This window comes from Peromyscus maniculatus, chromosome 15, assembly GCF_049852395.1.
Source record: "Peromyscus maniculatus bairdii isolate BWxNUB_F1_BW_parent chromosome 15, HU_Pman_BW_mat_3.1, whole genome shotgun sequence".
Lineage (NCBI taxonomy): Eukaryota > Metazoa > Chordata > Mammalia > Rodentia > Cricetidae > Peromyscus > Peromyscus maniculatus.
In genome coordinates, this window is record NC_134866.1 from 55994226 (window position 1) to 56020488 (window position 26263).

Genomic DNA, 26263 nt, shown 5'->3' on the forward strand with positions numbered 1-26263 from the left:
TGACAAGAAGAGTGTGTGTGTGTGTGTGTGTGTGTGTGTGTGTGTGTGTGTGTGTATTTGACATTATGTGATTTCTTTTAAATCACTTCCAACTGCCCTCAGAGGGAGCTTTGTGCTCAGGTGATTCATTAATTCCAGTCCCACTACAGAACTGGGGACAAAACTCATTTTGTATTATAGAAGTTCCTAGTGTGGTTCATTTTTCAGTTCCTCACCCCTCCCCTCTGCCTCCAAACACATTCCTCTTCCTCCCATCTCCACAGATATTTCAGAAGGTTCTGTGAGAAGTTCTCAGAGGCCCCATTGTGTAGTAACAAAGAACTCTGGCAGTGTGTCAGGTTCTGTCCTTGCCTGCCATCCTAAGTGGCAGGACATCCTTATCCCAGGCCTGCTACTTGCTAAACACTTGGAACCTAAGTCACAGCTCACCATGGAAGTCAGACCCATTGGGTGGATATGTGGGCAGGTGCTGAAGAACTTCTCTGGAAGACGTATGACTAATCTTACTGTAAACTGGGATGTGGGCATGGGCACAACTGGGGACAAATCTCCCGGGTTTCCCTGTATTCCCAGTCACCCAGGAGGTGGCCCCTGTTCCATACTCCTGTGAATGTCACAGGCTGTTTCTGCTAACTTCTCCTTTTCTTAGTTGAGGGGATCCAGAAGGCAATCATGGACCTTGTAGATGAGTTTAAAGATGAACTCCCTAACATCCTAAGATTATCACAGTCTAATCAGGTAATGTGATTTATAAGCTTCAAAAGGAAAACAAAATATGTGATTTTTTTGTAGCATACAAATCATTAATGCTGAGATCTGTTAGGAAAGCTTAAGAAAATATAATTTTTTCTCAGAAATAATTTCAAATTTTATTTACTGGGGGGATCCCTTGGATAGAAAGAGAGATAGGCCAGAAAGTGAATGAGATAGAGCAACTAAGATTAAAGATAATCACTATGTCATTGGATTAGAAATCTGAAAGTCTTTCCTAGAAGAAACTGACAATGTAGTTTACTTAAGATTTGCTTAATGTAAAATTGGAAAAGTAGCTAGAAATACTTAGGTAAAATCTAAGGCAATTAAGTGAATACAAACACTTAACTGAGATAAACTAATCCTGAAAGGTACACTATGAGTGTGTGTGTGTGTTAATGTGGAAAGAAAATACTGATGTCTACCACTTTAAACAAAATACATACCCAGTGTGTTTTTAAAGTCTCTGTTTCATAAGAGATTTGAAGGAGATAAAATTTTGGAATTGGAGGCAGAGGGACAGAGGAAATTCTGAAGATGTTTATGATATAGAAAATGTGCCATCTTATCTAACCTAATTATCCCAAGATCGTCTTTGATGTACGATACAGTGTAAAGTTGCATGACACTGTAAAAGACAGAACTGTGGCAATGTCACATATCAGGATTTTAGTCCGAACCAGGAACTAAACAAAAAAGCACTCTGAGTAAGATGGCAATCACGAAGTCTATGTGTTTCATTACGAAAGGTGTTGGGGCTGTCTTAGCCATGCCTCAAGATGAACAGCTTTAAACACTTACCATTACCCCTCTATTGCTTGCAACTGGGGAGAAAGTTCTGTGGAGAAGATAAAGAGAATGTGATCCCTGTCAGTGGGTTGAATCTAATGAAACAGGTTGTAGTGGTATAGTTAATAGGTATTATTAATTTAACTCAGACCCAGAATATGAAGATCTTTGGATGTCATTCAACAAAAGAGGCTGATCTTTGTCTTAATTATAACACAAACATATGACAGGGAAGATTTTCAGGATGAAAATGACACCTCATTTTTACTTTGAAAATAGTTCCTAGAGCTAGGGGGACAGTTCAGTGGATAAGATCGCTTGCTCTGCAAGAAAGAGTTTGCGTCCCCAATACTCACATAAAAACCAGGCATGTCTGCATGTGCCTCTAACCCTAGCATTAGAAGGTGGAGACAGGTAGATCCTGGGATCTCACCGGCTAGTCAACCTACCTGAAATGATGAGATTCAGTGAAAGACCTGTCTCAAAATATAAGGTAGAAAATGATAAAAGAGAACACAGGAAGTCCTCCTCTGGCCTCCGCATGGGCACATGCACATGACCTCAGATATGTGCATACACCATATATACATACATACATACATACATACACACACACACACACACACACACACACACACACACACAAAGAAAAAAAGTAAAAGTATTTTTCTAGTGATAATGTTTTCTTAGTGGAGGAAGAGTTTGTAGTAAGATTGTGTTATAAATGGTTGCCAAGAACATTGGGAATATAAAGAATGGGTGTACTATTCAGTATATTATAAAATAGACAATGTGAGGTGACAAGACTATGCAGTGGTTAAGGAAACATCTGCATTTCTTGAATGGCTGGGAGAATAATGACTACTAAGTACAATAGAGGACTATGCTGACAAGAAGAGTAAGATGGGATATAATAAAAGTATTTTAATAGTCTCAATTCAAGGAACATAACACATTGTGTTGCGCTGTAAATTGAAGCTACTCAGCTTATGATTGACTGTAAACTAACAAAGAAAATGCGCCTTCTCTGTTTGGGGGTCTAGACTTGGAAGGAGAGTGATGTGAAGTGTGGGTCCCCAGATGAGCAGTTGTTGGGCAGCACACAGGTTGATCAGCTGAGCAAGACAGACTAAGGCTTGAAAACTCAGAGGGAAGGCCAAATTCTGTAATTCCAGACCTTCAATTTATAGTCTAGTTGCCTCCTCTCTTGGTTCCCCTGGACTTTGTATAAAGTATTTTGAAATGCTGAAGACTTTTCTTGGCCGTATTTTGGAGTTCTAAGAGGAGAGATGGACAGGTGTCCAATGGACCTAGGATATAAATGCTTAAAGTGGATGGTAGTGCAATAATTATTGAAAAAGTCTTAAGGGGAGTCCTAGAGGCCAGAGACATGCTGGAAATGCCCTGTTTCTTTTCCAAAATGTGCTTCCTCCATTGCCAAAATTAGAGACATTGAGATTTTGTTCAACTAAAAAAATTGTAATTTCTTTATAACCCCTTTCACCTATCTCTATCTTCTGGTACTGTATCCAACACCATGGTTTATATTCAGATATATGGCTACTTTCTCCCAAAAAGAGAGCTCTATCCTGTTCCCAACACCTTGAATTTGTTTACTTAAGAGGATGGTAGGCCACTTAGGAAGAACATAATGATAGCTTTTTGCCCATTTTGAAATCCATTGCTCTTTTTTCACCATTCACCTTGCTAACTTAGTTATACAAACCCGTTCACATGTGAGATGTACAAAGCATAGACTGTGTGTAGAATGAGAAGAAACCTCATTAGAAAGTGCTTCCCCCTACTTACCTCAGTACTTACCCACCCCCCACAACCTCCTCGCTCTGATTTTGTCTAGATTTGACAAGAACGTTTTCAACTTTCACAAAACATTGTTGATTAAGTTCCACAAATATTTAAAAAGGAAAGGGAGAGAAGATGGTGGGTCAGGGAGGTAAAGCCATAGTCTCCACAAGACTTGTTTCCACTTTGATTTCAAAGACTTCAATCCACTGAGCCAATGTAAGATGTGATCACAGGTTTTAACTGGATCTCTCTGTTTTATTTGCTGTTGAAATAATGAAAATAAGCAAAGCTGGAAGAAGAGAACTGTTTAGATGGTTAATCCATTAACCTAGAGAAGAGATGATGTATCTTATTTCAATAGACTAGACTAGGGGTGGGGGAGGGGACTATTCTGGGACTATTCAAAGAAAGAATTGAATAAGTTTATTGACAGGCTGCTTTTGTAGGTGGAGGATAGGAAGTGCTGAGGTAATAGAAAAGTTAGTTCAGCGTTAGAACTGCTGACAACAGAAATGGGAAGGCCTGGGGGGGGGGCATGCGTTCAAATGAAGAAGGACATATGGGGAAACCCGGAGCAGGGTTCCAGAACCATTTTACTGACTAAAGCAAAGCTTCCTTTGGTAAGTGACCTTTGTGCCCCTGGGAGCTTGGCTGGACATTTACTTCCTGGCCTCTGGGAGCTGCTCAGATGATGATGAGCAGTGTGAAAAGGAGCATCCACAGTTACACTGGCAACCAGAGGCTTAGACTAAGAGTCAAAGAGAAAACCAGCAGGACATCATGAAGTTCACTTCATTTGGGGTCAGTATTTAAACCCACACACATGGTTTGATTAAGAAAAAAAAAAAAAAACCAAACCAACAACATAGCATAGGCAGTAGGTAAAGAAGAAAAATCCTGGCAGCTGAGAATGAAGAACCTTCTTTTATTTCCTATTAGAACTAGTTAAGAAACTTGCTGAAAGTAATAGTGTTTGAAATCATTGCAAACATCTTGGTCCACCTGAGGAATGTAGGCAGCCGCTCCTCCATGGCGTCAGTTTCTTCACAGAGTGCAGGAGAGAACCACGCGCGCGCGCGCGCGCACACACACACACACCTGCGCATGCACACACACCTGTGTAGTGGGTAGCCATTTCAGCTTTGGTCTGGAAGTTTCAACCCCCATTGAGGCTTCAGTAACTATCACACCTACAAGGTGGGGCCACCCAGACCTTTGAAATTTGCCCCACGTTGGGTGCCAGATATTGGTGAAATTATTCAGGCCACTCCACATAGTTAAAAGGGAGGTTTATTTTGTGGGGTAACTCACAAATGAAGGGATAGGCTACAGGGTCTGGGGAAGATGTAGCACAGTCTTGCGGTGTTCTCTGGAGAACTCTGCTCAGTCTACCTCCAGTGTCCAGGGTCCGGGAACCAAGAGAAGGTGGCACATCAGATCTCAGGTCTTCAGGGCCCTCTCTTGGCCCCGCCTTGTAGGTGTGACAGTTACCGAAGCCTCAATGGGGGTTGGAACGTCCAGACCAAAGCTGGAATGGCTACCCACTACACACCTGCACACAAACACACCTGTGCATGCACACACACACCTGCACATGCACACACACACATACCTGCACACACACACCTGTGCATGCACACACACACCTGCACACACACATACCTGCACACACACACACCTGCACACACACATACCTGCACACACACACATGCACATGTACATACACACACCTGCACATGCACACACACACCTGCACATGCACATACACACACCTGCACACACACCTGCACATGTACATACACACACCTGCATGCATGCATGCACACACACACACACACACACACACACACACACACACACACACACGCCTTGGTTTGCTTTCTTTCTTATATCAGTTTCTTGCTGGGCAGGAAGCATCTTCTTGGAAAGAGCCGGTTCCACGGTTTGTGGGAGGGAGGATGGAAGTGGTCCAGAGCATTGTGCGGTTGGAAGCAACAAGTCCCTGAAATTATATGGGAAAGCGTCTGTTTGTTAGTTGATTTGTTTCTGTTCTGTTTTATTTTAAAGAAAGCATTATAAAAGGCATGTGAATTGTAACAACTAAGCTTAGGGTGAAACAAAGACCTTAGTCGTGAGACACAGTTGAAGACAGAGGGACAGCCAGGATTTCATGATGACAGCTAAATATGCCCTTGTTACAATATGGGCTTGCATGAAATAATATCATTTTCAACAAATGTCCATGTTTTGATCAACCTAAATTATGTGAGCCCTGCATGAGATCTGAGGTGACCAAATTATCAATAATAATTAACCTTATTTTTATACAAAGACAAAAAAAGCAAAAAATGTAGAAGGGGAGTTGGACAGATTGATTTGTCTGGTGGAATGAACCAGTTTGCTTGACACAGATGGGGACAGTCGGTGACTGCAAGCCACGGTCCAGTGAAGAACCTGGGCCTGATAGCACGTGCCTGTAATCCCAGCACTCAGGAGGCCAAGGAAGGAGGAGGGCCTGGACTTGGAGCCCAGGTAGAGTTTGAGGCTGATTTGGCTTAGACAACAAGACTGTCTCAGAACAATCAGAAGAAAGTCAAAGATCCCGTAGATTCATTTAGAAAATAAGAAGAGGAGTCTGGCCGGGCGTTGGTGGCGCACGCCTTTAATCCCAGCACTCGGGAGGCAGAGGCAGGCGGATCTCTGTGAGTTCGAGGCCAGCCTGGGCTACCAAGTGAGCTCCAGGAAAGGCGCAAAGCTACACAGAGAAACCCTGTCTCGAAAAACCAAAAAAAAAAAAAAAAAAAAAAAAAAAAAAAAAAAAAAAAAAAAGAAGAGGAGTCTGCAGAAGTAACGTTATCATTTCACAGCCGCCAGCATGGTAGACCCCCCAAACACTGATCACTTGTAAAAGGAGATGAAGTTGACAAGGTGGAACTTCACATGTCCCATGCCTGTTTGCCCTGGCAATGTGGCTGACTACTCTTAATACTTACATCGAGGGAGAGCGTAGACAAACGGCAGTCACAAGTGAACAAACAGGAGGAAGAGCTGGGGAGGCCAGCATGGCAGTCACACGAGACACGTGGCTGCTGGGCTTCAGCGCTGCAGGCTCTGAACTTCTCTTGGCTGTCCTTCGACCACAACCAGGGGAGAAAACGATACCAAGTGACTCTCCCTTCGTGTTGTTTTGATCACTTTGCTTTTAGATTGCTTTCCTCGGTGTGGCTTGGGAGGGTGACAGTTTTGGCAGTCCAGGTGGCACTATCTACTGCTGCTGCCTCCTGAGAGACCGAGAAGCCCCCAGGGGCTACTGAACTTTTCAAACAGTTAACAGAACAAACTACATCAGGACACAAAACGGCAAAAATGCATCTTCATGGGTGGGCTAGAACAGCTTCTGGCTGTCTCCAGTGAAAAATGCTGAGCCGTAAGAAAAATACTGAAATCTGGTGAGGTATATTTACTTTTAAAGTAAATATACAAAACTGAAATCTGGTGAGGTATATTTACTTTTAAAGTAAATATACAAAATATTAGCATGGCAGACAAAAAATAACGATTTAAATTTAACTGGTATTTTGTCTGTATATATTTAGGTTTAACAAAACATTACAGATTCCAAAGTTGCTAATCTGTAGCCAATGCCTAACTAATATTTTTTTCCTAAGGATGGCCAGATGCCCCACAATGACTTAAATTAGTGATGAAACCGTGCCGGTCTGTTGACTGGAACGCAGCCTAACCACACTCTATGCAGTTTCTCTGTGGTAAACTACTCAGAAGAGCACAGAAAAAACCACATGGTACATGTTTTGATAATGCTACTGTTTTGCTGGAAATTACTAGAACTTCTGAAGTTTTGAGATGTAGGGTTTTCTTAAGCTTCTTGACTGGCATATAGGATGTTTGTTTTAATTTCCTTTATATATACTCTAGCTCATGAATATAACCCTTAAAGCAAACTTGTAAAAATATTTGTAATGGTTTTAAATCAGTACTACTGCTTAAATATTTTATATATTAAGTAATGTTTGGATAAGAACTATTGTTTAGAATGGAGCCTGGAGGTACAGGGCTGTAGTCCAGCTATGCAGGAGAGTGAGGCAGTATGATTGCAAGTCCAAGGCCTGATTGGGCTACAGAATGAGTTCACACACAACCTGCACTACTTAGTGAGAACTTGTCTAAGAATAAAAAGGAAAAAGAGAGCTAAGACATAGTTCAGTGGTAAAGCATTTGCCTAGCATGTACAAGACCCTGGATTAAAAAAGGAAAGAGGAAAGGAGGGAAGGAGGGAAGGGAGAAAGGAAGGAAGGGAGGGAGGGAGGGAGGGAGGGAGGAAGGAAGGATCTTGTCTATTTTTTAAAGTAGCCTCTAAAATCAAGGTAGAAATATCATAGACCACCAGGCATAGTAGCACATGCCTTTAATCTCAGCACTCAAGGTGAGTGGTGATGGGTAGATCTCTGTGAGTTCAAGGCCAACCTGGTCTACATAGAAAATTCAATACCAACCAGTGTGACACAGGAGGACACAGTGAGACCCTGTTTCAAAACACAAGCAAGCAAGCAAACAAACAAACAAAAAACCCATAAACCCAGAAAGAAATGAAACAATTCTATCTTTTGATTAATTTAGTTCTTGATAGTTATACTAAGGAAAAATTAATGTGTTGAAATGAAAACTTTAATTAGGGGTGTCAGTGAATTGTACAGGGTGTATTTATTGGGCTGAGTAAATTTAAGATGTCATGTACAGCATAGTTGTATACTCAGTTTCTGCTACAAGTATATGCTATTAATGTATCAGAGAATCATATATCAGATTCTTCTCAAAGCTTTTTTTTTTTTTTTTTTCAGAAAAAAGATCCAGTGCAGAAAACCTCCAAGGTCAGAATGGCTCTAGCTTTAGCCCAGATCAATCGAGGAACATTAATTCAAGGATTAAACAGCATATCCAGCTCTTCCAAATCAGTGGCCAAACTTCTGCAGCCACAGCTGGCATATAGACTCTTAGAACTGAGGCACATCTCTCACCGGCTGCTGAGAGAGGTGAATGCACCGAGTCAACCTCTGTACAGCATGCAGGCAAGTACTGTTGCGCTTACATGAGCTGTAGAGCCTTTCTAGACTCATAACTGACCAAGTGTTGACAATGAATGACTCTTGAGTGCTCAGCCCTAAGTGGGACGTCTACACCACCATTTCAAGGCTCAGGGAACATCATGGAAGGGGTGGTGGTGTGAGGGCCAGAAGATTGGAAGAGATGCTGTGAAACTCCTTCTTCTGGCCATAACATGGCTGCTCGCCCCTGAGCTCACAGCAGCAGTGGTGGCCTGCCCAAGGCTGAGCCCACTGACCCCCTTCACCAATAGGGAAGGATTCATAAGGTATAAGCTGTTAATGAGAGGAGGGTGAGTCATTTTTCTTGAGTGATACAGGCACAGGTAAATGGCTCCAAACCTATGCTCATACAAATACCCCAATTAAAGTAGTGGGCTGCCCCTCCCCCAAAAAGGCATGAAATCAGGAGGGGGCTGGTTGGGGAAAAGAAGGTGTCAGAGAGAGAGAGAGAGAGAGAGAGAGAGAGAGAGAGAGAGAGAGAGAGAGAGAGAGAGAGAGAGAGAGAGAGAAAGAAGAAAAATGGGGATTATGATCAAAGTACATTATATTGCACAGAACTTTGAAAGAATAAACAACATGTTAAAACGTCTTTAATTTAAAAATAAAACTATAATGAATTTGGGGTCCTTCATGTAAAATAGATAAAATTGGAAAAGAGGAATGAATATAGAACAGTTTCTAATTTAAGGAGGGGTGGATAATATGGACTTTTTCTGCCTTATTATTTGAGCTGTATAAAACTTTCCATTTCAGACAGTTCAAGGAAGACATAAACATGAAAACTGACTATTTGTGTCAAGCCTAAAGGGAATTCTATAGCGATTTTCCACAGTGGTTGTGTTTTGCTCTGCCCTCCCAGAACACTGTTATGTTTCTAAACTAACCTTTGGTGTGCTAGCTGGGTGTATTCAGCAATACAATCATTCAGGTATACCCACTGATATTTATGTGTATTTCTAATTATGTTTTCTGCGTGGCTTCATGGAGCTTCTGTTATTTCTTGTTAAGGGAAGTAACTACTAAAACTTTTCAGGCCTGATTTTTTTTTTAAACTTTATGACACAGAACTCTGGATACTTCAATCTGGATTAGATTCAAACATCTGAACTTGTTCTGTAGGAGACTCGGGGTCTTTCATGACCAGCATCTCAATCTCAGGGGCATTGGCTTGAACACCTGGGCTGAGAGGAGAGGAAACCATATTCAAACTGGGTTAAACCGAAGAGAAGACTGTTAGTTCATACAAACAGCCCAGCGTTAAGATTCCAGACATGTGCATAGATAATGAAGCAATGTCCTACCTCTTTTTCTTGCGAGTCTTCATTTTGTTCTATATCCATTCTACTCTTAGACTATCTAATATGACTTGTAACTGTTTGGGGGGTCTCCATCCTCTGACGATCACGTAATTACAACAGAAAATCAAGTCCCCGAGCCAGTGTTCCTTGGGTCCACTGGTGGAAGATGGTGTACACCCAGCACTTGCCTTTAAATCAGGGAAGTGGGCTGCATTAGTCGGTCTGAGAAGGTTCCCTGATTCATCCCCAGAGTTGGGGTTGGAGCCCTGTGCAGACCATATGGCCTGAAAGTAGAGTGGGGAGAGCAGGTCCTCAATAAGGGTGGATGCTAGATGGCCAGAATCAACAAACATCCCATCATGGAGGAGTCATCATTAATTAAAGGCTTTTACATTTAAAAATCAGATTCTTTAACTATGCATCACATGAAAACAGAATTTATAAAAGGTTTCATTGTGATACTTAATATCTAAGAATATAAAAAATGTTCTGCGTTTGCTAACCAATGGATTCTTAAATATTTCGAGCCGTGTTTCTTATCTTTATAACATTGAAGAGTAGCTGAATATTATCTTAATTCCCTCTGAAATGTCCTTTGAAAGCTAATGCTCTGCCTTACCATTCCTTATCTGAATTTTGTCAAAACCATAGGCTTAAAAAAGGATTTATTTATTTTTTAATCTGTGAATGTTTTGCCTGCATGTATGTCTGTGTATCATGTGTGTGCCCTGTGTCCATGAAGGTCAGAAGAGGTCATCAGATACTCTGAAACTGGAGTTACAAACAATTGTGGTCCTGGGACACCACAATGACCGTTACAGCTGCCATGTGGGTGCTGGGATTCAAAGCCAGGTCCTTTGGAAGAGCAGCAATTGTATTTACTCAACAGTTGAGCCACCTTTCCAGTCCCTAAACCATAGTATTATAGAGCTGTAAAATGTCTTCTTTTGAAGTATTTCCTGCCAATCGTTTTATCATATTTTTTGTGATTTTTTTTCTAGTTTTTCTACTAGATCAAAGCTGCAAAGGAGCTGACATTTTACATTGCATTTAAGCCAACAGGTTTTCCTGCTGTAGAGCCGAGTGCCACATGCTCGTGTGTACACGTACACGCACAAACACACACACACAGAGGGAGAGAGAAAGAATATACACACACACATACAGAGGTGGAAAGAGAGCACACACGCGCGTACACACATACACACAGAGTGTACAGAGAGGGGGAGAGAGAACAAGCTCATGTCGGGGACATAGATTATTATTCACAGAAGAAGTATCAGCCAGAGCAATGTCCTGTTGGTTCCCTACTTTTCACTCAATCAGACGCTACAGTGAGGGCTCTTTGTTAATTGCGCATATTTAATGTTGTACCAGGAGAGGGGAACCTTGAAATGAAGAAACAGAGCCTTTTTCAGGGACATTGAAACACCTGCCCAGCGTTTCTTCTAAGGGGGTTGGGTGTCCATTACCCTGGAATGTGTCTGCAGAAGGAAAAGGAGAGGGTATTATTTTGGGTGCCCCTGGCATACCGAGGGGATTCATCTCTAGCTCTCTCCACAGGAATGCACTTGCTGTGGCTCCTACAGCTGTTCGATAGTCAAACATGTCCCTTGCTCAGAAGAAACAGTTTGCACAGGAATATGAGAAATCCATGGAGAATAATCTCTCTGTACTCATGAAAAGTTAGTGGCAGAAAAATTCTGTCTTTGCATTCCAGCTAGTGTGTGTGTGTGTGTGTGTGTGTGTGTGTGTGTATCCACTAATGAGAACAACAAAAATAAAAAAACCAATCCCCCCCTAAAAAAACCCCACAATGTATTTGCCTTTTGCCTTGCCTGACAATGCAGTTCTGAGATCCATATCTAGCTCAACCGCACTAACTCACTCTAGAAACATGTTTCGGGGCTGAGCAGCTGGTCCAAGGCTAACCTGCTGCCATTGTCTTCTTCGACATTGATTTGCAGTCAGCACACAGAAAAGATTTCTCCTTCTGGGGTCTGTCTAATGACGCAACTTTAAATAATTTTACCAGTGAAATAGTTCAAAACACAGAAGCAATTTAGCAGAAGTCCCACTTGACCATAAGTGAGTCCTAATGTGTTTCCTATCGCCCGCAGAATGTCCTTCATAAAAAGAAACACATCCTAGCACCGCCTCCATTTTTCTCACAGAGGTGATCACTGTGAAGCTGAAGTGAACATCTCTCTCTATTTTTATATTTTTATTATATTTGGATATGTCTACTTACGTAGTATTATTATGTATGCTCAATATTCATATAGATTACATGACACTGTACTTAATCCTTCTGAAAATTCTGGTTTTTAGCAAACATCATTGATAAATGTAGCTAGAGTTTATTTTAGCTCCTCTCTGGTATTCCAGGAAGAAAAGACAATCTAGAGTTTGCTATTGGGAGGATGAACAATTTAATTTCCAATTCTTCTATTAACAAGCAGTGATTTGGTTAACGTGCTCATAGACACCTCCCCATCCATATGCAGGAGACTTTGGGTATATCTCTGAGGGATCTTCTTTCTTCAACTCTTACTAACTCAAACTGCACTTTAGGAAGGGTGAGCTTTCCTGAGAAAATTTTTAAAATGTCAAGAATATGACAATAACTGATTCAATTCTTGGAAACATTAGAAATATTTCTTCAAATATCCTTTGTCAGTTTCTACAAACTTTTTCTGACATGCATATTAAGTATATTTTGATTTTTGTGTGTGTATGGGTTTTTTCCTTTTATAATAATGTTGAGAACAGAAGGTAGGACCTTGTGCATGTCAGCAAGCACCTTTCACTGAGTTACATCCCTGCCCTCTCATTTAATCTCTACATGTGTCTATCTTCCTCATGTACCCCATCTCCACTTCTTTCCACACAGGGTCTTTTTAGGCATGTCTAGCTGGCCTGGGACTCAAACTCACAGAGATCCACCTGCTTCAGCTTCCCAAGTTCTGGGATTAAGGGTGTGCACCATCATTCCTGGCTCTTTATCTCACATCTTGATTATGTCCAAAATGTTCTTCTACCTATTAAGTATTATCTTAAACTTAAGACATTGATTTCTTTTGTGTGTATGTGAGTATGTGTGAGAGAGGTTATGTGTATAGAGAGGTGGCTGTGTATGTATAGAGGCCAAAGGTTGATGTCAGGAATCTTCCTCCATTGCTCTCCACAGTATTATTTGAGACAGGGTCTCTCACCAAGCCTGCTGTGAGCCCCAGGATCCTCTTGAGTCTGCTTCCAGTACTGGCGTTACAAGTGTGTGCCACCAAGGCTGACCTTTTTGAAAATGTGGGTGCTAAGAATCCAAAGCCAGGGCTTCATGCTTGTGTGGCAAGCATGTCACTGAACAAGCCATCCCTGCTTGCCCCACATTAACAATTTGAGGAGACCTATGGGTTCTTTCCCTAAGGATGCTGGTTCTTTCCCCTTGCAAGTCTTGGAGAGTTTTCTCCCTTTAATTATTTTTCAATTTTCTTGAACATATTTGTGTGTGCACGGTCTTTCAAATTATTATTTGTAGCAGGATTCTTAAAAGTTCTTATTAATAAAATCAAACCCAAGGCAAGTTATTGGGGTCCATGCTGGTAGATCAGAGAGACAGAACAAGCCACAGCTATCTCACCTTACCAATTCCTCAGCTGGTCTTGTCTCCTCAGACTGGGGGCCTCCTAGTCCTCATCTGGAATGGGTCTCAGCTGAATTACTGCTCAAAAGCCTGAAGCTTAACCAGCCACATGCTTAACCAGCCAAATGCTTCTAGTTTCTGATCCTCACGCCTTATATACCTTTTTGCTTTCTACCACCACTCCCTGGGATTAAAGGCTGGCTTTCTGGGATTAAAGGTGTGTGTCACCATGCTTGGCTATTTCCAATGTGGCCTTGAACTCACAGAGATCCAGAGGGATTTCTATCTCTGGAATGCTAGGATTAAAGGTGTGAGTGCCACCATTTTCTAGCCTTTGTATCTAGTGGCTGTCTGTTCTCTGACCTCAGATAAATTTATTAAGGTACACAATATTTTGTGGAACACAATACCACCACAATTATTCTTTGAAGTATTAGGAGCTACTAAGTTATCAGACTATGGTGGTTTGTATTGCACACTCGTAGGAGTTAACTTCCTGTTGTATAATTGTATTTAGCTGGAACTTCCTCAGTAGAGTGTCATCGTAGTAAACCCTCTGGACTCGGTGGCAGACCTCCCTGGAGGAATTTTGCTGGTGCTCCAGGGGTAAACGGACAATCTGCAACCAACCTTCAAGCGTTCTCAGTTCAGGATTTTCTGTACTACCCTTGGAATTTCAGACCCTTTTAAAGGCATTATTCCAAAGAGAAAATTCCAGTGTCAGGTGGGGAGCAGCTTCCTTCCTTCCTGTTGTGGTGGTTACAGTTGTTTATCACTTTCAGAAACTGCAGCTGCAAATCCTATCCTCCACCGTATGTCTTCTTTTACAATTTAATATAAGGTGTCCCACTTTCTTTTGGGAAGTAAGTGAAGTATAATTTAACCTTTTAATGAACTCAGCAAATATTTATTGGAATCTGATATATAAAACCACTAATTCAGGTACCAGGTGTATTTTATCCTTTCTCCACGGACTATGGAGCTAATAGGTAAATATGCAGAGACCGTCAGTCAAGTGTAGCAAGTGACCAAAGGATGCAAAGTAGACTGTAGAAGCATCCAGAAGAGGCATGAAACTTCAGATGGCCCCTGTAAACTATCTAGAAAATTCAGTATTCTAAGTGAGACCGGAAAGCAGAAGAACAATCTGGATGAGGTTGCAGGAAAATCGTTAGAGGAAATGAAGAGTCCGTAATGAAGGTACCCACGTAAGAGAGAGCACGGCCTTTTAGGGAAACAACAGTATGTGCTTGGGGTGAACAGATAGAAGAGAATCTCGGGGTCAGGTTTCGGAATATTTGAGCATTAGGGGTGAGGAAAACACTGCAGTGACATACCGCGATTAATGGAGAGGAGGATTGTCTCTGAGAGGAAACTATGTTTGTAGGAAGGAAGAAAACAACAGGCCAAATCTGAAGGTGCAGTAGGGCACAGATAGAAGTATGAATGTGAGACATCAGTCTGGGGAGTCCAGAAGGGATGTATGAGGTGTGACACATAGGAAGGCCGGGGCTGCTCTGTGGGCTGAGTGTACCCATGGTGCTGGAGTGTGTTGAGTGGTAAGAGTCACAGCATGGAGAAGATATGTTCATTCTTAATAATCCACAGTAGATTTTCCCAGCTGCTTCCAGGTGAAGCTCTGTGGTGGAGAATTTCAAGGGGGTGACAGCTGGAATTAATGTTCAAAGGAATATGCTGTGTGAATGCCCAGAGGATATCACTTTATGTAAACACGACTGTGGGAAAGTAGGTTGCCTAGTAACCAATCTGAAGTTATGTTTCATGGTCCCAAGATCTTTTACAAGTGACCTGTTTGGTCTCTGATCTGAGAATGATGAATGATAGATGCATCCTTTTCTACCTGGAAATTTAAATTGGTTCTATCTAAGTTAACTTATTAATATGGAATACAATGAAGCAGATTACTTCCCTGTAAAACATGGACATAGGAAGAAAAAAAAAAAAAAAAGGCCGGGCGTTGGTGGCGCACGCCTTTAATCCCAGCACTCGGGAGGCAGAGCCAGGCGGATCTCTGTGAGTTCGAGGCCAGCCTAGGCTACCAAGTGAGCTCCAGGAAAGGGGCGCAAAGCTAAACAGAGAAACCCTGTCTCGAAACCCCCCCCCCCCCAAAAAAAAAAAAAAAAAACCAAAAAACCATGGACATAGAGGAGCATTTTCATTAGGACATGGACGATAACAGCTAGACTGATGTTTGAGCCCTTTGGTACAGAGAGGTCTAAGATGAAATCTACAGTAATGGTTTCCTTAAGGTGAGCAAAGAAAGGATGCTGACCCACAGCCCCTAAGACAGTCTACTCCTGGGTCTTTTGAAAGGATGCTTAGATCTGGGCCCTTTAAAATATGTACAAAACATGAGCTGCCTAAAGACCCAGTCTACACACATTACCTAAAGAATTTTCAGTGGTCAGTCTGCGTTGAGCACAGAGGTCAGGGTTTAGCATCTCCGTTGTGCATCTTGTTAAAAACTCCTTTGGCACCTGCCTGTACAGATGGACTGAGTCATGTTACTCCCCAAACTTTCCAGGCTCTGCAGAGCCGAGACTGCAGTGATAGGAGAGTAGCTAACGATGTTAAGCCTCAGGAATGGAAAACCCTGAGTGGAGAACTCCCTGGAGGTCTCCGCATCCCTAGCACCGGTTCTTCAGAGTGTTGCCTCTGCCCCGCCTGTGAGCTGCCTGGCTGAGCAACGCCTGCAGCTGCTCTTGCTGCAGTGACCTAGATAGTCAGCTTAGATGCTGACTTCAGCCAAGGCACGTCAGCTCCAGACTGAGCTGTGGATTCTGGAAGGCCAGGCAACGTGGGGCCACAGAACTGAAAGATCTTCTTGGGTTGAGAGGAGCGGACTGTTTCTAGTGTGCACAGGAGGTACAGAGCAATATGTGGGCAAAACCTGAGTGAATCTCAGCCCCTGCGCTGCCTGCATATTTCATTCAAGACCACTGAACTCATGCCCTCTTTTCAGGCTAAGACACCCCTCCCTACACCTTCCCCATACCTTTCATAGTGTACTCCAGTTAAGAATTTAAAGTGTACATTTATAAACATCACTTCTGTGGGTGCTTGATGGGCCTGCCCCAGGACTATCCAGCAAGTATGATTCAGACCCAGGAAAAGACATTTTCCAAAAAGAGCTTCTCAAAGACATACTGCTCCAAGTTGGCCAAAAGGTGAGGGCATCTGACCTCCGCTGGACCATCTGAATAAAAGCTTTCTCAGAAATAATGCTCCACAGATGCTGGCCAACACTTTCTGTACTGTGGAGTGCTAGGGTCCTTCTTACAAGTGTGGTGAGGTACTATGCAAATAAATGCATGCCCATGCAGCTCTTTCTGTACTGTGGAGTGCTAGGTCCTTCTTACAAGTGTGGTGAGGTACTATGCAAATAAATGCATGCCCATGCAGCTCTTTCTGTACTGTGGAGTGCTAGGTCCTTCTTACAAGTGTGGTGAGGTACTATGCAAGGCATGCACATGCAGCTTTTGCCACCTTTCTTCCTGGGCCTGCCTGTTAGCAGCGCCAGCACACCTTAATTTGTCCATTAGTCACAGAGGGAGAGATTTGTCCCTGATTTTTCTCCTGCCTTCAGCAAGGTGATTTTGAGCAACATGAAATCAGGCCTGGTAACTCTCCACTCTGCAGTTATGTATAATTAGATCTTTGTTTTCTCAGCTGTGCAAATGTGGCTTTCTTGTGATTTATGTCATTATTAGTGAAAAAAATGAACAGAGGTGCTTCTCTATGAGATGAGACAGTCAATTAATTATGTGAAAGGAGCTGAAAGGTTGAAATTTGTTCATGTCTCAAACTGTATATATTGTGCATATTAATGTAACCAAACTAAAAAATATCGACATAGCATTGATACTGTAATTTAATTCAAATATGTAAATAAATGAAATTAATAAAATAAATATAAGATGAAATATTTCAGATAGACCAAGGAAATGTAAATAAAGACTCCTGTTTTTCCAAACATCTCCTGCTTATTAGTTTAGTTTTTTTATATGCTACTCCTGCTAAATGGCAGAAACTAAGCAAGGTGGTTTATAATGTAAAAAGCAGGTAGTGTCTTAGTCAGTGTCCTGTTGCTTGTGAAGAGACACCATGACCAAGGCAACTCATATAAAGGAAAGCATTTCATTGGTGCTTGCTCACAGTTTCATGGCAGGGAGCGTGGCAGCAGGCAGGCATGGTGCTGGGGAAGGAGCTGACTAAGGTCTGATCTGCAGGCTAAGCGAGAGGAACTGGGCCTGGCGCGCGGACTTCTGAGACCTCAAAGCCCACGCTACTGCAGTGACACACCTCCTCAACAAGGCCGCACCTCTAGAGACTCGTTCTCAAACAGTGTCACTCCCTGAAGCTAAGCATCAAATACATGAACCTATGGAGGCCATTCTTATTCAAACAACCACAGCATGTGAGCCACAAAACACAAAAACTGCTACTTGCTAGGAGCCACATAAATTTTGGAGGAACTATATTTCCTATGGGGATGATTTGCTATAGAAATTGAAAGCAGTAAGATATTGAAAACAGCAATCCTTAGGCAATATACAAAATTAATTACAAATGTAACAGGTATCATCCACATAATTAATTTTGAAACTAATCATTTTAATTGCCTTTAGATAAGAGAATAAATCCAGGGAAATGTGTAGTGAAACAAAGTATGATTTCTTACACAGACACCTCTTTTATTTTGTTACATGTGACTTCCTACTCATCCCATACAGACCTTCCACACACGAGTCTTTCTCCTCTGCAAAGAGGCATCTTGTTGGAGTATACCTGCTTTTCTCTCTCCTGCTCTTTGCCTGCATGCTTGCTGTAGCCATAAGCCAGATTCAAAGGCAGGCTGCCATTCCCATTCTCTGGGAAGAAAGAAAATGCAACCTTTGATTCATTTCCCATAGACTCTTTAAGAAAGCCAGAAACTCGAAGACATTTTCCACGTTGACTTACAGAGACAACAGTCCAAATGAGAGGAAATGTATTTCCTATGGGGATGATTTATTACAGAAATAGAAAGTATTTATTGAAGCCAGTAAGAAAGTAGTATCTATTCCTATAGAGAGTTGGTGTGGCCTAAAGAAAGATCCAGACAGTTCACATTACACTCCCCCACTCTTAGCTAGGAGGCCTTCTTGGCTGCTTATTTGTTTCTGCATTCCATAAGTCCCTTTCTGAGAGAAAGGAAATACCGAGGGCCAGTTTTGTTCTCCATTCAGAAGCGGCAGCTGCAGCCAAAATGAAGCAGGCAGGACACTCACTGAGCACAGCTGCAGCCCAGACACTTCACTAGCACAGTACCCTGGGCTTCTCAACTCAACGCGGACAATACCCGTGTTCCTACTTCATAGAGTTCTTAGAGATTAAAATAATGCTAGCAATGCTATTATGAGAAACACTGGCATATACGGAGTATTCTGTAAATGTTAATGACACACAGTTGTATTATTCAAACAAAAGCTATTTCAATTTTGGTACATATCTGTCCATTTTTTCTATGAAAAGCTAGTTGTATTTTTTATACATGAAAGATGGATAGAATTCTTAAATTTTAATCAAAATATAGACAAGTGTGCAAATCATTAAAAGTGTAACTCAATGAATTTTCATAAATTGAACATTATTTATGGTAGCCAAACCCTGAAAATCTCATACCTTTTTCAGCACTGATCTCTCTCCTGTGAGGAAGGCGTCTGTTTTCTTGACTTCCACCAGTAGAGATTAGTTTGACTCACTTTTGTTTAGAGTTTAATCATTTGCTATGCCTACAGTATTAACCTCGTTCTTTCTCATATACCATGAGCTATTATTAATGTCCATCACATCACTGAATGCTGCTTACAGGCATTCCGTTAAGTACTTTAACATTTTCTTGTCTTCCTAACAAAACCTTGACATAAACATGAGCTGGCTCCATTTCCCCTCCTCCCTCTGAGCATTAGCAGCAGCACAGCCCACTGGTCAGACTAGGGGCAAGCCTTGGGGGTGACCCCTCACTCAAGTCTAACTTTACTATTAGCAGCTATCACCCTAAGAGGTCCTTCTGTCTCTTTTTCCTCGGCTCTTTGTGGAACGGTGACAATAAAAATGCCACCTCATGGGGTTGCTTTAAGGATAAAACCGAGTGTTTATAAAGCACATAGACACGCATTGTTGCTGTTTTATTTAAGCTAGGGTCATTCTGTCTTCAAGTGTGGTCTCAGTAACTGTGACAATCACCCATGCTATCCCGTCAGCTTACAAAGGAGTAGCACACCTGTAACATAATGAAGGGTTTATTAAAATACACCTCAGAAGCGCACTCTCAATGATTGCAGAATGTGTTATTGGTTAAATATCATTTCCCTAACCGTTCTGCTATTGTTGATTATTTTGGCTTTTTTTCTTTTTTTCTTGTCTTTTTTTCTTTTTTTTTGATAGTGTAAATAACCTTTGCAAAATGAGATCTTGCTATGCTGCCCAGGCTAACCTCAAACTGCTGTGCTGAAGGAAACCTCCTGTCTCAGCTCCCCCTCCCCCAACACCCCCCAAAGCTGAAACACATGCTCCTAAGTGTGGGTAAATTTTTTATTGTTTTTTGGTGATGCTAGGGAATAACTCAGAACTGGTGCATGCTAGGCAAGCATGCTCCCACTGAGTTGAAGCTCCAATCTGAGCATTATAAATCATTTTCAAGGGCCATGCACACACTGTTCTCTCTAGCATGCATGCTCTATCTACTGTGCATTTCTATGACTTTATTAGTTATAGCCCTATCATTCGGACAGTCACTGAAGCTGCTGCATGGCTTGGAGCTACTTCAGAGGAGCATGGCTAACCGCCACTTCACTGCTGGAGGGAAGGAAACGTTTTTTCCTAAGGCCCTCATTTCATAGCCTGTTCAAAGCAAAAGAGGTGCCCTGTAGGAATAATCCCCTTAAACAGAATATGTTACACTGATATGTTTAAGGCAACAACACCTGTTACCAGAAACTAGAAACATGTGAGAGGCAAATTCATTATTAGCATAAACCCTTCAGAGCAGCAGGCAGAATATGAGCCGGGAGCCTTGCCTGAAGCTTAATGATCATCTAAGGTCAAGGCTGGCTGCAGCAGTCCCATGATTAACATTTCCAAGCGGGTCATTAATCTCCAGGAAATGCTTAGCATGTTGATTACTGTTTGCTTAATTGAGGTTGTGAATAATTTAGTAAAGAATGATTACATGAATTTGGACAAAGGAAAGACTTTTTCTAATACTCAGGGGAGCACCTCCTAGCCAGCACATTTCACAGCTGTAAACATTGAAATATTTCAGATTTTAGAAATGGAAATTTCAGACTTGTGTATATTTGCCACTGGTATCTATTAGTAAAAGGATGTGTCTTCTTGCTAACGGGAGAGGTAGGAAATAATATATTTTCACAGGGTGAAAAGCCCAGATAGTTAAAAATAGAGATTAATTTCTTTAGATAAAAATTTTAAATTCTCATAATAATACTGTAAACATTGAAAATTGAAATGTTTTATTTTAATAAACTTTGTTTGTTGTTGTTGCAGGTCAGAAGGGGTTCTCTGTTTGAAATAATTTCCTTTCCAGCAAAGACTGCCTTAACTAGCATAATGTATGCTTCCTATGCAGCACTAATTTATTTGGTAAGTTAGCTGCTAGATTCTAGAAACAACTCTTTTATTTCATGCAGTGTTGAAAACAGCACTGCATATACTATGCCATCTGGAATTATTGTTAGCAGTCAAGGCACGCTACTGCCTATGCAAAATAATTCATATTAGTTGTTTGCTTTTATGACAAGCCAAATTAACTCCCCAAAGCCCAATTTACTTATATAAAATTATTTTACTTCTCTAAAGTTAATTACTATTTAAAGAAATTTAACCAAATTTAGTAAATTTGATAAAATTTAGTCAAAACAGATTAACTTTTGCTTTGAAATATCTTGCGTTCTAGTTGTAGCCATTGTCTCATGATGGCTTTAGTTCAGTATTCCATTATTTGGGGTCTGTGACTCTGAAGAACACAGTTACTACATTTTGATTACAAGTGCTATGTATGACAAAAATATAAAAGATAGTATCAGTTATATGAGTTTCTATCCATTAATAAATATCCATATATGTTTTATTAAAAACAATACAAGGAAGGTCCTATCTTGATGAATTATCACAAAATCTATTGGTCTATTTCAACTCACCATGATGTAAAACATTATCAACTACTACTATAACAACATCATTCTTGCCTCTCCTCCATATAAGTGACTGACATTTTGACTTGTGGGTGATTCAGCTTTTTAGATTGAATGTACATTGAATCATAGCATACACTTTCATATCTTCTGTCAATATGAGATTCATTACTTATTATAGTTGAATCTATTCCTGTCCATTGCTGTATAGTGTTTTAGTGATTGACATTACTTTTCCTACTCAACTGCTGATGGACATTTTAGATTGTTCCTAGTTTGAACTTTGATAGTTGTCATACATATCTTGGTAAAAGTCCTTTGTTGAAATTGCTAGGTTATAAGCTATGCAAGCACTTATCACTAATAGATGTTGCAAAAAGAGCTCCTAAAATGGTTTTTAACAATTAAAACCTACCCTAGAAGAACATAACAGTCCTATATGTCATCAGTGGTGCTTGATACTGACAATATTTTCTATTTTAGCCATTTTTGAAAGTAGATATTATAATACTGATTTTAGTTTACATGTTCTTGATTATTAATTAGATTGGTTACCATTACATAAGTTAATTGGATATTTCATCTGTGAATTGTTAAAATCTCCAATGCTAAAGCAATGGAGACAACTAGCCTTTAGCTGAAACCTCTGAGACCTTGAGCCAAAGTCAAGCTTTCCTTCTTTAAAATGATTTCTTTCCGTTACTTAGTTCAGTGATGAAAAGCTGCTTAGCTTAGTTCCTTCAAATAGATAGTGACCTTTCCTGTCTCCTTGGACCATTCTGGCTTGATGTAAATAGAGATTCACCTGCTTGGTTTCCTATTTAATTTTTTTAGAGTATAATTTTCTGGTTTTTCACTTTCAGTCTTTGTATGACTTTGTTATTGATGTGAGTTTCTTGCAGGCATTTTTGGGTCTTGTTTGTAATCCAATCAGCCAGCTTGGAAATTTGTGTGCATATGTATGTTTTATGTATGTGTAGACATATGCATATGTGCAGAGGTGAGAGTATATTGGGGGATCTTCCTTTATCACTATTTACCTTGTCTTTTGAGACAGGGTAGCTCACTGAACCTAGCCTCATTAGTTCAGCTAAGCCGACCTGCAATACACTGCAGGGATTCATTTGTCCCTCCTCACTCCCCACCAACCAGTGCTCATGTCCTACTGTATCCTGGCATGCCTAGCCTCTATGTACACCTAAGGGACCCAAACTTCATTTTCACTTGGCTCTAAATTCTTCTTGCATTGGGAACACATGGGAATTTTTCTGCTGTTATTTCACAGAATAAGCTTCTGTGTCTTTTATTGCTTGGGTCTTTCATCAATACTGATTATTCATAAACATAGCCTTCTAATCATGCTCCCAATTATCATTTACAATGTTCCTAACTAATTTTTTTCTGATTTACTACTACCTGAATGTACTAATTTGTTCACTCTGTCTTCTTCAGTCTCTGATATTATGCCTTCCAGTTGACCTTGTCTATTGGCAAGACTTGAGTGAGTTTTCCATTTTCTAGTTTGTTTGGTTCCTTTTCTGAGTTTCATCTTATTGCCTATATTAGTTTGCTTATTTCATCTGTTGTTTGTTTGTATTCTACTCAAACTTAGTCCTTTGAATTCTTTGGCATTCATATGCCTCATTATCTCTGGATTCACATATGAACTTTTAGAGGAGTCATGTTGCCTTGTTTTATCCATAGTTCTTGCATTTCTACATTTAAATTTGCACATCTATTAGACTAGACATCTATTCTAGGATTATGTGAGGATCTTAGTAAGGAGCCTTGTCTTTTCTTCTTTCTTGTTTTTTTGAGACAGGGTTTCTCTGTGTAGCCCCGGCTGTCCTGGAACTTTCTCTGTAGTCCAGGCTAGCCTTGAACTCACAGAGATCTACCTGCCTCTGCCTCCTGAGTGCAGAGATTAAAGGCGTGTGCCATCACTGCCTGGCTAGAAGCCTTTCCTTGACAGTTCTATATGAAGCATCACTTAAAAGGATGAAAATAATCACAGTAACAACAGGAAAACAAATCTTCTGGACACAGAAACAGCAGACAAATAAACAGAACAGCAATGACACTGCCAATAACAATAGGAAAGAAAGAGGCAAACATGACATAGAATAAACTAAAGAGCTGAAGTAGAAAGACAGAAATTTAACAATCCAGTTAAAATGAAAAGTAAAATTAGACACAAGCAAGAAAAAAATAATATAAAGAGAGGGACACTAAAAACTTCCTCCTAGCTGAGGTCCATGGATTGCATCAGTTTCTTTCTTCGTCCTCTAATACAGTAGTCTGCCAAATGTAAATGGTGGGGAAGTGGGGAGAGTGGGACAAAGATGAGGCCTGTGGTCACTGCATTTTCCACAAAACAGACTAGTGCTGCACACAGGCTGAGCTTTGCTCTGCCCTGACCTGCCATGCATCTTCTACTTGACTTGGTCAATGATAGGTCTGTGGCAGAGCAGTATTCACCTCACAGGCTTTCTGTATGCATGCTAAGGAGCCATGATAGCCCCAGCCGTGATCACAGGGTTAACTGGGCACACCTCTCTTGAAGTTTGGTTCCACATGAATCCCAACAATCTTTGATAGTGGAATGCCTTCTTACTCCAGATGCCCAAGCAAACGTCCAAGTCAAAGTGCGTCTTTGGATGCTCCATAGAGAATGGGAAGCAGACTACTGACCTCTGACCGGTGATAGAAGGGGAGAGGGAACCCTGTGGGATGTAAACTATCTACTGACCTTTCAGCTGACCTACCTACTGACCGAGTGCCCGCAGTAAGCCAAGTGTTCTGCTCCCCACAGACGAAGGTGCCACTGACCACTGCGCCCCCCCCCCCCAGCTTGCGCTTCCCGCTGCTTAAACTTTTCAAGGACTGGCGGAGCCACCCTTCTCCTTGGCTGTTGCACCTTGTCAGTGCTGTGGAATCCTCAGGGCCTCTGAATTTTGACCTTTCTGTGGAGTCTGAAATCCAGAGTAGCTTAGTCCTTACAAGTGTGTCCTTTCACATTGGATCCTGGCAAACTCTGAGAAAGAGTGAGCAATGAGTCACCTTCAGAACAAATCACAGCACTGGACAAGTAAGGCTTGCGTGAACTACGTACAGGTTTCAACACTGTTAAGACAGTCTGGTGGTATCACTGGGATCCTCTGCACTCTGACTTACTGGGTATTCTGGCATGCACAACAGCCCCGCAGCCCTACTGGGGGCCAAGACTGGAGTTTCCAATTGCTTTGTGCCTTTCTCTGAGTTCTGCCTTGCTGTTTTCTTTCCGTTTCCCCTTCACTGCTTTTACTTTCTGTAGCTGTACTGACTCTTCTCACTTGCAGAGTCATGCGAAGGACACTTCTATTCCACCATCTTGCTACAGAAGGTTCGGAGCAGTCCTTGTGAGGGTAGATCCAGCTCTGGCTTTCTTGAAAGGATAGAGCAAAAGGTTTGAGGCCTCCGGCTGCTCTCCTGCCTGTCTTGCTTGTTCCTCACTATAAAGTACAACACGCATGCTTCCCTTACTCTCTTGAATTTTGACCCTCCCTTTTCCACCTCTTGTTTGGTGGGATTACAGGTTCTCACAACTATGCCTGGTTTAAGCTTTGCTTGAAACTAAACCTAAGGCTTTCATACACAACAGGCAAGAACTCTATTACTGAGTTGAATTATATTCTCAGCTCTCCCTGCTCAATCTAGAATCAGTTAGTCAATTTATGCACATGCACACTCATGCATACATGCACACTCATGCACACATGCACACTCATGCGCGCATGCACACACACAAACATACACATGCACACGTGCACAAACACTTGTTTGGATTTTAATTTGGACTGCATTAAGTTAATAGATTGTGGGGAAAGCTTAATGCAATTGTATGTTGCAATATGATAAAAGTAAACAAAATGTATAAGAACTATGATAAAATCATAAAAATTAAGAGAACTTTAAGAAGGCCAAAGTAAACAGAGGATGTGCCCTGTTTAGAGATTAGCAGAACTCTCTCTACCAGTTATAAAGACATGTTATGAAGCTCCTGCGATTCACAGAGCAAAACTGGTCCAATAATAGGCACAGCAGCTAGACATAGAGAGTTATAAACAGACCTACATACAAAGAAACAATACAAGGGCAATACAAGAAGGATTTTCCTGGTAAGTAAGGGTAGATCAACTGGGTACCATTGGCTAAGTATTTTTCTCTTACGTTATACCAATTCCATGTAGATTATAAATCTATAAGTGAAAAGCAAAACAATTCAGCTTCTAGAATATAATAGATGAGAATGTTCTCATGACCTTGGGTATAGATTGTGATTTTTTTAAACAGAAAAAAAAACCCCACACAATACAAAGGAAAGCATTCATAAGCTAAACTATGAGAATTAAGAAACTATAAAAGTCTGCTATCAACATGAAATGTAAGTCATAGGAGGAATTAATGAAATTTGCACATATGAAATCAAACAAGAATATCCTGGGATATATCTTTAAAGATAAATCAATAACTTCGAGAGTTGGACATGTCTCAGAAAAACAAAAGGCACATGAGGTAGAAAAGGCAAGACAGAGGAAGCAGGTGGAAGAAGCTGCTCATTTAATGTGGAAGAAGCAGGGGAGGAGATGGGTACAG

At 41.1% G+C, this 26263-nt stretch overlaps 1 protein-coding gene across 2 annotated transcripts in view; it reads left to right on the forward strand.

Annotated features, from left to right (window-relative positions):
* Positions 1-331: 331 nt before the first annotated feature.
* Spata9 (spermatogenesis associated 9) overlaps positions 332-26263 on the forward strand; it is a 28064-nt gene continuing 2132 nt past the window's right edge. Inside the window, exons 1-4 of one of the 2 annotated variants that reach the window (XM_006986541.4) lie at positions 332-491; positions 650-738; positions 8208-8435; positions 20982-21077. In XM_006986541.4, coding sequence (XP_006986603.1) covers positions 431-491; positions 650-738; positions 8208-8435; positions 20982-21077 — 474 coding nt within the window. In that variant the 5' untranslated portion in view covers positions 332-430. The remainder of the gene's footprint in view (positions 492-649; positions 739-8207; positions 8436-20981; positions 21078-26263) is intronic. The other variant, XM_042261791.2, reaches the window with a different exon arrangement.